General features: G+C 43.4%; 1 protein-coding gene across 1 annotated transcript in view; it reads left to right on the top strand.

The window, feature by feature from the left end:
• The window catches only part of DENND2B (DENN domain containing 2B), a 134,184-nt gene that overhangs the window by 85,672 nt on the left and 35,985 nt on the right, over nucleotides 1-12,527 (top strand). Inside the window, exon 3 of the mRNA XM_049780994.1 lies at nucleotides 10,665-11,876. Coding sequence (XP_049636951.1) covers nucleotides 10,665-11,876 — 1,212 coding nt within the window. The remainder of the gene's footprint in view (nucleotides 1-10,664; nucleotides 11,877-12,527) is intronic.

Raw genomic sequence — 12,527 nt, 5'->3', positions numbered from 1 at the left:
CATTTAGATTTGCTGATAGGTCTCAGAGGGCTTCGTTCCTTTTCTCCTATGATCTTGCAGGTGGACATGGGGATTCAGAAAGTACAGTGAAAGAATCAACTCCAGAGCCATGGAAGTCACTGAGTGGATTTTCACTAAGCCAATGAGGGTCTACCTGAGTTTAGCAGCTTCAAATGTCAAATGACCAAATCCTAAGCAATTTCATTTGAAAGCAGGTATTTTAGGTTCAGACCTTGTTCTTAAAGTAGGGAGTTTCACACTACTAAGTAGGTGCCCTGCAATTCTGCTTCATTCTGATACTTGTTTCCCAGCAGAGAACACTAAATTCCACAGGTTAATTCTTAACAACCTTCCACCCTACTTCAGATGCTGCAGCATGCCCTGTGGTACTGGGCTCCCCATCACCTGTACTTTAAATCAAATAGCTATAGATTAGGGCTACCAAACCTCCACATTTAGATTTTAGTTTCTAGTCATAAATTCATCTTTTTCACCTGAAATTCTGAACAGTGAACTATAAATCATAGGTTTTTATGACCTCCTGTTCTTCCTGGAGTAAAGTAATTTTCTAGAGCAGTTCTCAAAGTTCAGAAAAATATTTTAATTCCTGGGCTATTTTTTTTAATAACAGGATTTGGGGTATAATATGGAGATGAGACATAGAGCAAGGCATATCTGAATGGGGTTTCCACATTCTTTCCAGGCAATGCCATTATCCCCAAATCTCCAAGTGTTTTTCTTTTCTTTTTTTTTTCTTCTTTTTTTTTTTTTTTTTGTGTGGTTTTTGGGTCACACCCGGCAGTGCTCAGGGGTTATTTCTGGCTCCATGCTCAGAAATTGCTCCTGGCAGGCACGGGGGACCATATGGAACACCGGGATTCGAACCGATGATCTTCTGCATGAAAGGCAAATGCCTTACCTCCATGCAATCTCTACCCCCCCCCCCCCCCCCAAGTGTTTTTCAACCTAGAATCATTCTGCCCCAAGTGTTTTTCAACCTAGAATCATTCTGCCTGTCCTTTAGGGTTCTTAATGACTTCATCACAAAAGTACTGGTTTAATTATTGGCCTTTGGTTATTGATCCAACCTCTCACTTCTCTTTACTCCCAGAATTCAGGGAAGTAGAAGCTAAAAGTCCCAATCCTCTAAGCACCTGTCATCTAGGTCTCATTCTTAGAGATTTTCTAAAATTTGTACAAATTGCATTAGAAATACAGTTTTGGGAAACTTTGTATGTCTAAAACCCCATTATGACTAACTTTATAAATTACAGTCATTTAAATAAAAAATGTTAAAGGAGCCCGAATGATAGCACAGCGGTTGGGCATTTACCTCACAAGCAGCCGATCCAGGATAGATGGTGGTTCTAATCCTGGCATCCCATATGGTCCCCCGTGCCTGCCAGGAGTGATTTCTGAGCACAGAGCCAGGAGTAACTCCTGAGTGTGGCTGGGTGTGACCCAAAAACCAAAAAAATATTTTTTTTAAACAAAACAGAATTTATTACCAAAAAAAAAAAAGACATTTATGGCTCTTGTCACTTAGGAAATTCCAAGGATGTTAGAACTGTTTAAGGAGTGGAATGCCAAATACATATCCTTTAGTATAAATCACAATCTCAGAATAGGTTAGGTACTTGTTTAGGAGGAATAGAAAGATAGTAGAAGGCTGGCCCTGTTGAAACTGGTACTTTGGATTGACATTTCACAGCTTTAATAGCCCAGGTAGATGCTTTGGGTTATTATCCTATACTCTTAGGAATCTTTTTAATTGACTCTAACTTTTTTTTCCACTTGAAAATACTGACTCAGAATCTTATTATTATTATTATTATTATTATTATTATTATTATTTGGTTTTTGGGCCACACCATTTGACACTCAGGGGTTACTCCTGGCTATGTGCTCAGAAATCGCTCCTGGCTTGGGGGGAACCATATGGGACGTTGGGGCATCGAACTGCAGTCCATCCTACGCTAGCACTTGCAAGGCAGACACCTTACCTCTAGCGCCACTTTCCCGGCCCCCAGAATCTTATGACTTATGACCACACTGTTTTGAATTTAGAACTGTCTTGTTTTTGAGGACTCAAGTTATAGTCTTCCCTCCAAAAAATGCTTCTGGATACACTTGACAGTGTAGTAGTGGGACATATGCTTGTGATAGATATCTGTGAATTTCCTGAAAGGGGTACCCCAAAACACAAACAATAACAACAACAAATAAATAAAAAAAGCCAGAGAGAGTTCACTGGGCTGGAGCTTTGTATGCAGGAGGCCTGCAATGATGCTTGGCATTACATTGTCCCCTGAACATTTCTAGGAGCAACCTCTAAGCACTGAGCCAGGAGTAGTTTCTAAGCACTACCGGGTGTATCCCTAAAATAAAACAAACTAATGTACCATGTCACTAATCAAAGCGTTGTATCACGTTCTTGTCAAACCATGTCAGAGGAAGGTCACATATTTTGCATTTTAAATCATACTTTCTATATATACACACACCACAGCACACACACACACACATACACACACACACACTACAACCACCACACATGCACGCGCACACACACACATACATGCAGCTTTTCTTTGTCCTTGGTTCCATACCTTTGTCCATACTCTTCCTATCCTACTTATTTACACGTTTGTATGTATTTCTGATCCTTTTTATTTTAACTTTGCATTCTCCCTGCCTTTCTTCTTTCTCCTTTCATCTGTTTCTCTTACTACCTCTCCTGTGAATGTTGACTTTGGCCAATCATATGCTGCTGTGTTGGCATCCACACCTGTGCTGAGCAGCAGAGCCAGCTGTTACTGATAAGGCAGTGGCACAAGTGCCCAGTTTCACACTCCAGGATTTTGTAAGAATATAATTTTAGGTGTCTTTGGCTGCTTTGTATTTACTTTCTTATATTTGTCATTTTTACAGCTAATATGTAAAGATACTCAGAGCAGTGTCCTTTTCTGTCTTATAGGTAGAGAACACAAGAATGAGATTTAGGTTATTTGCCCGGGAGCACACCCAGGAAGTGAGGGAACCAGACCAGAAGAGCTCATGTATTTAAGTTTTGGGGCTGATAACTGATTTTCACCTTATAGGGAATGTCTTTAGGGACAGTGTCTTATTAGTCTTAATATCCTACTCTTTTCATTGCATCTAGGATTTTTTAGAAACTAATATATTTATGTTGAAAGCCTAAAGCCATATTGGACTGCTCTGTTGTTCTTCAATTTGAATGATGTCAAGAGAAAGGCAAGGAAGTTTGTGGGCAATGTACTGGACAGAAGGCAATATTTTACTTTTATTCATTTATTTAATTCTTTAATTCTTCAACATAAATGTATTTATCCCTACTAAGTCCTAGATGAAATGCAAAGGGGTTTCAAGGGGGATCAAGATTAATAAGACCCTGTTCCCACTAGTGAGCAAACCAGACTCTCCAATCTAGTAAGAAGGCAGGTATTGACAAAGTTGTTCAATAAACAGGCATGGTAAGAGGATGGATATATTTTTCTAGGCATTGGAAGTTCGTCATATCTTATGAGTGAAGGGCTCAGGGTTGAGATTATCTCATCACTCATGTCTTTTTTTTTTTTTTAACTTTTTTTTTTTTTTTGTCTTTGGGTCACATCGGGCAGTGCTCAGAGGTTACTCCTGACTCTATGCTCAGAAATTGCTCCTGGCAGGTTCTGGGATGCCGGGATTGGAACCACCATCCTTCTGCATGCAAGGCAAACACCCTACCTCCATGCTATCTCTCTGGCCCCCTATTTTAACTTTTTTACTTGTTTTTTTTTTTCTCTTTTGGGTTATACCTGGCAATGCTAGGGAACATGTGGCCTACTCCCGACTCTTCTCAGTAATACCTCCCAGTGATGCCATGGATCAAGCTCAGGCCACCTCACTCAGCAAAGCAGACACTCTTGCTTTTTGAGCCATCATCTCAGCCCTATTCATGATGTTATTACCAAAACAGACACTTTACCTTGGCCACCGAGCCTGCTGGTTATATTGTTTTTAAACAATATATACTACTAGCAACTTTCAAGTGGAAATTTCAACCCTAACTTCATGTTTTGGCCAAAATCTTTGATGCAATCTTTGAATTCTTTTGTCTTTCTTCTCATCCAATCCAACGGCTCTCAAAATAATATTGGCAAAGCCCTCAAAATTCATCTCATTAGCTGTTATTTAAATCTGACTCATATGATCTCTTCTCTGAATTATTGCACAGATCTTCCGGTAATCTTTCTGTTATATATATTCACTCATTCTCTGTTAGGAATCAAATCATATCATTCTTTTGTTCAAAAGAGCTTCCTTTCTTCTCAGAATAAGTATTACTGTTATTAGTCCACCAATTCTTCCATGATGTGGCTTCTGGTGCCTTTCTTATTAATCTCCAGCCCATTTTCCTCACTCCTTCTCACTCCACTTTGGCTTTACTGGCCTTTTTGGTGCCCCCAGAATATAGTGAGTATGCAGTTGTGTCAAATCTTCACCCTCCCACTCCTTCTGCCTGGAACATTCCTCCCTTGGAAAATGACATTGCTTACTTCCTTAAGGTTATGTTCACATGAACCCTTGGCAAGGGTTTCCTGGTATCTTCACTACTAATAACTACTCCTTTACTCAGCTTCGTTTTTTTTTTAATTGATCCTATAATCTATTCAGAGCATAGATTTGTTTATTATATGTCCACTGTAACAAATAAAGTCATGCTCTTGACTTGGATCAAAATGTTTCAGACTGTCAAAAGCAGGGTTGGTCTTTCATGGTAGATAACTTGCCTTGTTTATGTGAGGCCCTGGGTTTTTTCTCTTAACACTGGTAAAAGCAAAATAAAACAAATCTCTATTTTTATCCTCTGCTGTTCCTTTGTATCTAAATCTATTGAGTTATCGCTCAGTAAATAGTATTGAATAAAAGAAAAGCCAAAGAATATCTCAGGCTGGTATACTGATACTGTGTAGATAGGCTTCCTTTTTCCCCCATGTTGAGAGTTCAGTAATTGGCAAAAAGATTCCCTGAGAACCTTGGACTTATGAAGCTGGAGTCTCCATGGCAGAATGGAAGACCAAATCCAAATTAAGAATTTCTCAAGTGATTGGCTTCCTGAAAACACATGGACTGATACTGTCTTTCTCTTAGCATAGTTTCCTTCTATCCAAAAGGGGAAAAGATTATTTTGCTTTTAGTTTCAACCTCAGTTTCAGGAACTGGGAAACAAAATAGAATGAAATTGAAGTCCAAGAATAAGTATTCTCCACTATGCTTTTCAAGGAGGTACAACTTCAAGGAGATAAAAGTCAGTCATTGCTTATACAAACTATGGATCCTGACTGCTAGCCCTGTTGTGTTCTTCCTCTACTTCTCTGTTCTCTAGATATACATCTTCCTCCCAAACTCTCTCTCAACATAGGGACAAAGACTAATAGCCTCTAGTAACTATCTTCTAGGGGTCATTTGCTTTCATTCAAATGTAAGACCAGGGAAGCTGGCCCAGGGGGAAGTAGTGGAGAGAGACTTGGGATGGAAGAGCCAGAAAGTGGCTCTGCTCTGACAAAGGGGCCAGCTGCACCTTTTCTATCATTTCACTGTTGCAGTGTAGCCAACTGCTCTAACACATGATGGCAGTATCTTATTTCTGTGTGTTTAATGGGCTAATTCTGTTTACTGATTTCCCCTGGGTTTACTCATATAACTGATTTTAGTGGGGTCCACAGGGAACTCATTCGCTAGGCTTACATGTTAGCTGTCCCTTGGCTAAAGTGCTCAGTTTTGCTCTAGATAGCCTCTCATTCTCTAATGCACGAAGACTGGCTTCTTCAAGTAACTCTCTCAAGACATTTTTGCAGGTTTGTAAAGGAAGAAATTGCAGGTCTCTGTGGGTCACAAGGTTGGATCTTGAATAACTTAATTTACACCATATTCTCATTCTATTGGTCCAAAAAAAAATCAACTAGTCAACATGTTTTAAAAGGACAAAAAAGCAGGCCACTTTATAATAGCATGAATTGCAAAGAATTTGTGGTCATATTCAACTTACCTCCTTCCCTTATCTTTCCCTTCTTCCTGAAGATTTAGAAACCAAGTATAACAGAAAAAGTTTTCCAAACTTATTCTTTCAAGCCAGTGTTTTCCCTTGAATAGATCTTCCTCTCTCTCTCTTTTTAAATTGTTTTTCTTTGCCATTCTGGAGAGACCATGTTCTCTCTTGAGCATATTCCTCTCTTTCTTGCTCCTTGTGTCTAAGTGAATTTCATAGAATATTTTGTTTCAAGATAAAAAAAAACTCTTGCTTCACTAAAATAATAATAAGAAGAATAATAAAAATAAGAATAAAATTTCCAAGGTAATTTAATCTTTTGTTAATCTTAGTAAATTATTTTTTCCTCTGGAAAAAATCACACACTTTGAATTGGGATGTGAATGATTCCAGAGTGTTAAAATCCCACCACCAGTGTGATCTTCCCTTTACCAGTGTCCCCAGTTTTCCACCCACCACCACAGAGTGCCTCCTTGCAGGAACAGATAAATTTACTTTATACTGTTCGTTACAGCACAAAGGCAAATGGAATTATCAAAAGTTAGATCAACAGGGGGCTGGAGTGATAGCACAGCAGTAGGGTCTTTGCCTTGCATGCTGCTGACCTGGGATGGATCCGGGTTCAATCCCTGGTATCCTATATGGACTATTGAGCCTGCCAGTAGCAGGTGTAGCCGCCAGGTGTGGCCCAAAACACAAAAATAAAATCAAATAAAGTTAGATCAACAAGAATCAAGTTTAGATTGTTGCTATATCTTTTCATGGTGTTAATGCTAAAATATTAAGCTAAAATTGAGCATTATGTGTTAGCTCAGCTAACAGCTCAGTATGTTTGTCTTTATTCCTCTGACAGTCCTCTGAGATTGATGCTTTGTTTGAAAGATACATTTTTTCCTATAGTTCCAGGGATCAAATCTAGGTTTCACACAAGCAAGTAAAGTGCTCAATTGCTGAACTACATCTCTGGCAGGATACATGTTTTTTTAAGCTCCATTTTTTTTTTCCAGATCAGGAAACTGAGGCTTAAGCAAGAGAAAGTGATTTCCTCAAAGTTATAGAGAACTTGTTAGTGACTGTTTCCACTGAAAGCTGAACTCAATGGCCATGTTGTTCTTGCCTTCTATTAAGAACCACTGGCCTAGGATAATCTGGTGAAAGTTTTATTTTTTATCAATAATTAACTGTCATAGTGAGTTTTGCAGTGTGTGACATCATTTCACATCCATCGACTCATTTACTTATGACACTCTTATGATGTAGTTAGAACAACATTGAGGAACTGAAATTGGAAGCTGTTCCCTTGGCCACACTCCTAATCAGAACTGGAAATCTGGTGCTGGAGCATAACATAGTGGTAGGGCATTTGCCTTGCACGCGACTGACTCAGGATAAATCTGGGTTCAATCCCCGGCGTCCCATATGGTCCCCCCGAGTCAGGAGCAATTTCTGAGTATATAGCCAGGAGTAACCCCTGAGCATCACTGGGTGTGGCCCAAACACACACACACACACTCATTCCAAAAAAACCCAAACAAACAAAAAAACAAACCTGGAAATCTATGGAGAAATGGCAGTGAGTCTTTCAAGTGAGAGTTGAAGCTAATTGGGAGAGGCGCAGCTTCTACATATTGTTCCCAGATTTATCCCCAGACCTTACAGTGTGTGAATACTGCCTTTTTTTTGATGAACCAGGGATGCCTGGCTCCAGGTCAACATAGGAAAGTCTCTTTTCACTATTCTAAGATTCTGGAGCATAGTGTCTTGTCCAGTGTGTGGAGACAGGACAGGGGGCACCTACAGCTCTGGTCTCTAGACCAGCGGTGACACAAAAGATCTTATATGAAAAGGGCCAGTATCCTCTCTTTTATTCTTTACTTGAGAGGAGAAAATAATTAAAGCAGGCCACGCTTGGAGAGAATTTGTAAGCTGTTGAGGATTTATCTAGGTAGAACTTTTCTTCCTAAAAGCACACTGGGGGCAGCCAGAGAGATAGCATGGAGGTAAGGCGTTTGCCTTGCATGCAGAAGGTCGGTAGTTCAAATCCCGGCATCCCGTATGGTCCGTCAGGAGCGATTTCTGAGCATAGAGTCAGGAGTAAGCCCTGAGCGCTGCCCGGTGTGACCCCCCCCAAAAAACAACAACAACACAAACCTTGGGTCTAAAAGCACACTGGGATCCCAGAGACCCACACACTGTTTTCTCTCCTGCATTTGGGAGCCATAATACCCATGTCCTCTAAGTAACATGTACCTATGACCTGGGGAAGTCACTCCATAAGTGGTGAAGGGAAATCTCTCTAGAATAACATGTTTTCAAATGTCTGAGAGATAAGGCTGATGTGGTTGCAAAGGCTTCTAAGTTTCCTTCGGTATCTGTTATCTTTCACTAAAATTTAAACTTCATGACGACATTGACTTTGGTCCTTTTTGTTTATCCTTGTAGCTAGTAAGTAGGATAGACCTAGCAGATAGTAAGTGCTTATTAAATATTTGTTGAGTGAATAAACAAATGATATGGCCACCTTTGTCAATGACATCTCTCTCCATTGAGAATAACTAGAACACATTGTCCTTTGTATAACCCAGGTGTGACCTTAGAACTGAAAGGTGACCTTTTTCCTCCCTGGCTCTGTAAAATAAACAGGCCACCTAAGGTCCCTCTTGAATGTGTGTCTGAGTCTGCCCAGGTTCTAGCCTGGTGCCTTTCCCTGCCACACTCTACACTAGGGAGTGCTGAAGTTGATCCTGTTCACGCCACCTCACTGAGCCGTCTTTTCAGTCATCGGCTTGGCTGGGCACCGAATTTCTCTAGTCTGTGCCCATGTACACATGGGATAGTTCTTGTTTGACTTGTCCTTTTAAAAACAACTTGAGCACGTTGAGGTTTCCTGTTGACCGGGGGCAGCCAGAGGCTGTGACCCAGTAGGGAATTGCCAGCCAATTCCTGACTCACCCGTGCTCCAGTTTTCTATGTGTGAGCAGGCAGTGACAGCAGCCTGGCTCCAGGGCAGCTGGTGGCCTTTCTTGGATGGCAGGGCGCTCTGGGGCCAGGGAGGGTGTGTTGTCCAGCTTTAAAGGCTGTGTCAGGTTGGCCCATGTGGCAGGCCCTGCTAGCAAAGCCCGGATATATTTTGAACTGAAACTGTGAAGAAGGTCTAAGTTGACAGTGCTGAGTCTAGTACACAACTAGAAAAGTGGGCTCATTTTTTCCTTAGTCTGCTCACCTTTGCCTTTCCCTGTACTTGTTCATCCTTTCCTCAGCATTTTCCCAATAACTTGATGTGCATTCTTGACCTTGAAGAAATGGTATAGCAGGAAAGACTAAGAGGGATCCTGATATTTATAAACCCATCATTTCAAGGCAGGGCTATATGTCTTAGGGGTTGTGAGGCTTTCTGCTGAGTGATGTTTGGGGTCCTGGACCCCAAAGAAGCAAGGCCATCACTTCTTCATGAAGGTAACATCTGTGGCATAAGTGTTTGTCCTGGCTTCTCTACCCAGCAACCCCAGATGAGATAGGTGACCTTTATGTTCTTTGTGCTTTTTTTTTTTTTTTTTTTTTTTTTGGTTTTTGGGCCACACCCAGCGGTGCTCAGGGGTTACACCTGGCTGTCTGCTCAGAAATAGCTCCCGGCAGTCACGGGGGACCATATGGGGCACCGGGATTCGAACCAACCACCTTGGTCCTGGATCGGCTGCTTGCAAGACAAACACGCTGTGCTATCTCTCTGGGCCCTCTTTGTGCTTTTTCATTTAGCCCTAAAGAGTTCATGTCAGTTCAGGATTTTTTTTTATAACCCAAAGCATACTGGATTCAGATTTTTGCTACAAAGTACAAATGACTGGTGCATGTTTGGGAGTTTGTCCTTGCTCGAGGTGTGACAAATAAGTCAATCACCCCACTTTGTTAGCCTCATGCAGAGAGTTCTCGGAAGAACTCTTTCTCAAGGGGCCCACTCATCCTTTTGAGTCCTTTGGGATCCAAATTCTGGTCAGGATGTAAGCTGAGAAGCAGTATCACGTGTTTCAGAAATCTCAGGGGAGGGACATCAAAGGACTTTTAAGAGACATAGGAGTGGAGATTTGGGCTACTTTAGGAAGTGGTTACTAAACTTGCTTTGTGCCAACTCCCAAGAGCTGGTCATTAATGTTTCTTCCCATCTCCACATTCAGTGGCGTCACATTAATAACTTAAGATCAGATCACTCAGTAGTAACCAGGTTTTGTATACCATAGAACTTGCCAAATGCAGCAGATTGATGGTTTCTCCCTTCTAGATCCAACTATTAGCCACTTAGCACCGCATCCTGTTCTCTGGTGGACACATGCAAACTCTTGAGATGTTCTAGCTTGTCACTGAATTGGCTTCTGTTTTGCACAGTGCTCATGGTGTCTGGAGGATGAACTGACAGAGAGGCCCTTGAGTTTGGCTGCTATGTTTCTTTCCTTGAGGAAACTTTGCAGGGACATTACTAGAATAACTTGAGAGTCCTATAGGACAGAGAAGCTTAGCTCTCTAAGAAATGGAGCACAATGCCTCTGCTTATGCGACTGACCACTCACTGCCATTTTTTCTTCTCCCCCCACTTTTATGCTTTCTTTTTTCCTTCTAGGTCTCAGTCAGTCTCTCCACCGCCGGTTCTCTCCCCACCGAGGAGTCCCCTCTACCCACTCAGTGACAGTGAAACGTCAGCCTGCAGGTTCCCAAGCCGATCCAGCTCCCGGCTGCTCCTCAAGGACTGGCATCCCTGTGACCCTTTGTCCCCGCATCCTCAAGCTCCTTCCCCAGACACTTCACCCCCTGTCTGCCCACTCAAATCCAGCCCTGCAGCGTGCCAGAGAGGGGACTGGAAGGAGAACGTCCACGGAGCGGCCCAGGATGTAGAGGGGGTGGCTGCCTGCCTTGCCCTTGCCCAGAGCACTCCCTCCTCGGTGTCAACTGCTGGCTCCCGGAGTGCTGCTCTAAACCGCACTGGCACGCGTGCCCACAGCCTGGGCATCCGGGAGAAGATTTCAGCATGGGAAGGTCGCCGAGAGGCTTTACCCAGGATGAGCATGTGTGGAGAGAAGCGGGAGGGCTCTGGGGCCGAGCGGGCGGTCAGTGAGGGCTGCCCTAGCGTGGTGCCGTCGCCGTGTAGCTCCGAAAAGACCTTTGATTTCAAGGGCCTCCGGAGGATGAGCAGGACCTTCTCCGAGTGCTCCTACCCTGAGACCGAGGAGGAGGGAGAGGCACCCCTGGTCCGGGACTCCTGTCAGCGGCTGGAGAAGCGGCCTGGCCGCAGCGAGCCCAGTGCCTTCCTCAGGGGCCATGGCAGCAGGAAAGAGAGCTCAGCCGTGCTGAGCCGCATCCAGAAAATTGAACAGGCCCTGAAGGAGCAGCCAGGCCGGGGACTCCCCCAGCTCCCCAGCAGCTGCTATAGTGTAGACCAGGGGAGAAGGAAGCCTGGAGTCTTGGGTGTGCTGGAGGAACTGGAGGGGTGTGCAATTGGAAGTGCGGGCATCAGGGCTGCAGATGTGACAGGAATGGGGGGAGAGGCGGGTCCACCCCCGGAAAGGGAAGGCAGTGGCTCCACGAAGCCTGGAAATAGCCCCAGCTCTCAGCTGCTGCCATCGAGGAACACTCCTGATCCCGCTGTGAACCCTGTCCCCAAACCCAAGCGCACCTTCGAATACGAAGCTGACAAGAACCCCAAGAGCAAGCCAAGCAATGGTCTACCTCCTTCGCCCACACCTGCTGCTCCACCTCCCCTGCCCTCAACCCCAGCCCCACCCGTCACCCGGAGACCCAAGAAGGATGCTCGTGGTCACCGGAAGTCCCAGAACAGGTGATATTCTCCAGGGTTAGCAGCTGGGGCATCTGGTGTTCTTGATGGTGGAGTGTGTACAGAGGCAGGCTCATGCCTGGATGCACCTAATTATTAGGGAGCAGAGCGATGGGAAGAGATTGCTTTCTCTTGCAGATTGAGGATGGAAGCGTATTTTTCACATACAGTGCTGGCTAGGCTTGACTTTGGGTAGAATTAATTGGTCAGAACTTTAGGCCGGAGAGATAGCACAGCAGTAAGGCATTTGCCTTGCACGCAGCTGATTCAGGATGGATGGTGTTTCGAATCCTGGCATCCCATATGGTCCCCTGAGCCAACCAGGAGCTATTTCTAAGCACAGAGCCAGGATAACCCTGAGCGCCACCAGGTATGACCCCAAAAACAAACAAACAAACAACAACAACAAAAAATTTGTTTTCCACCTCACTTCCAGATAGAGTAGCAGTCATTTTAGCTTTATGAATATCTGTCATGCCAGTGTTAGAACTGTATTCAAGGTGAAGCAGGATCTAAAATAGGCCTTATAGCAGACAGTAACATTAGCACATGGTTTCTTCTTGCCCCTGGGGCTTATAGGGAGAAGGAATCCTTGGATGCTAAAAGGGGAGACTGATGAGAAAAAGAAAGAAAGAATATTTTTATTTGTTTCCT

Source organism: Suncus etruscus, chromosome 9 (genome assembly GCF_024139225.1).
Source record: "Suncus etruscus isolate mSunEtr1 chromosome 9, mSunEtr1.pri.cur, whole genome shotgun sequence".
NCBI lineage: Eukaryota > Metazoa > Chordata > Mammalia > Eulipotyphla > Soricidae > Suncus > Suncus etruscus.
This window is presented reverse-complemented; position numbering and strand designations above follow the sequence as displayed.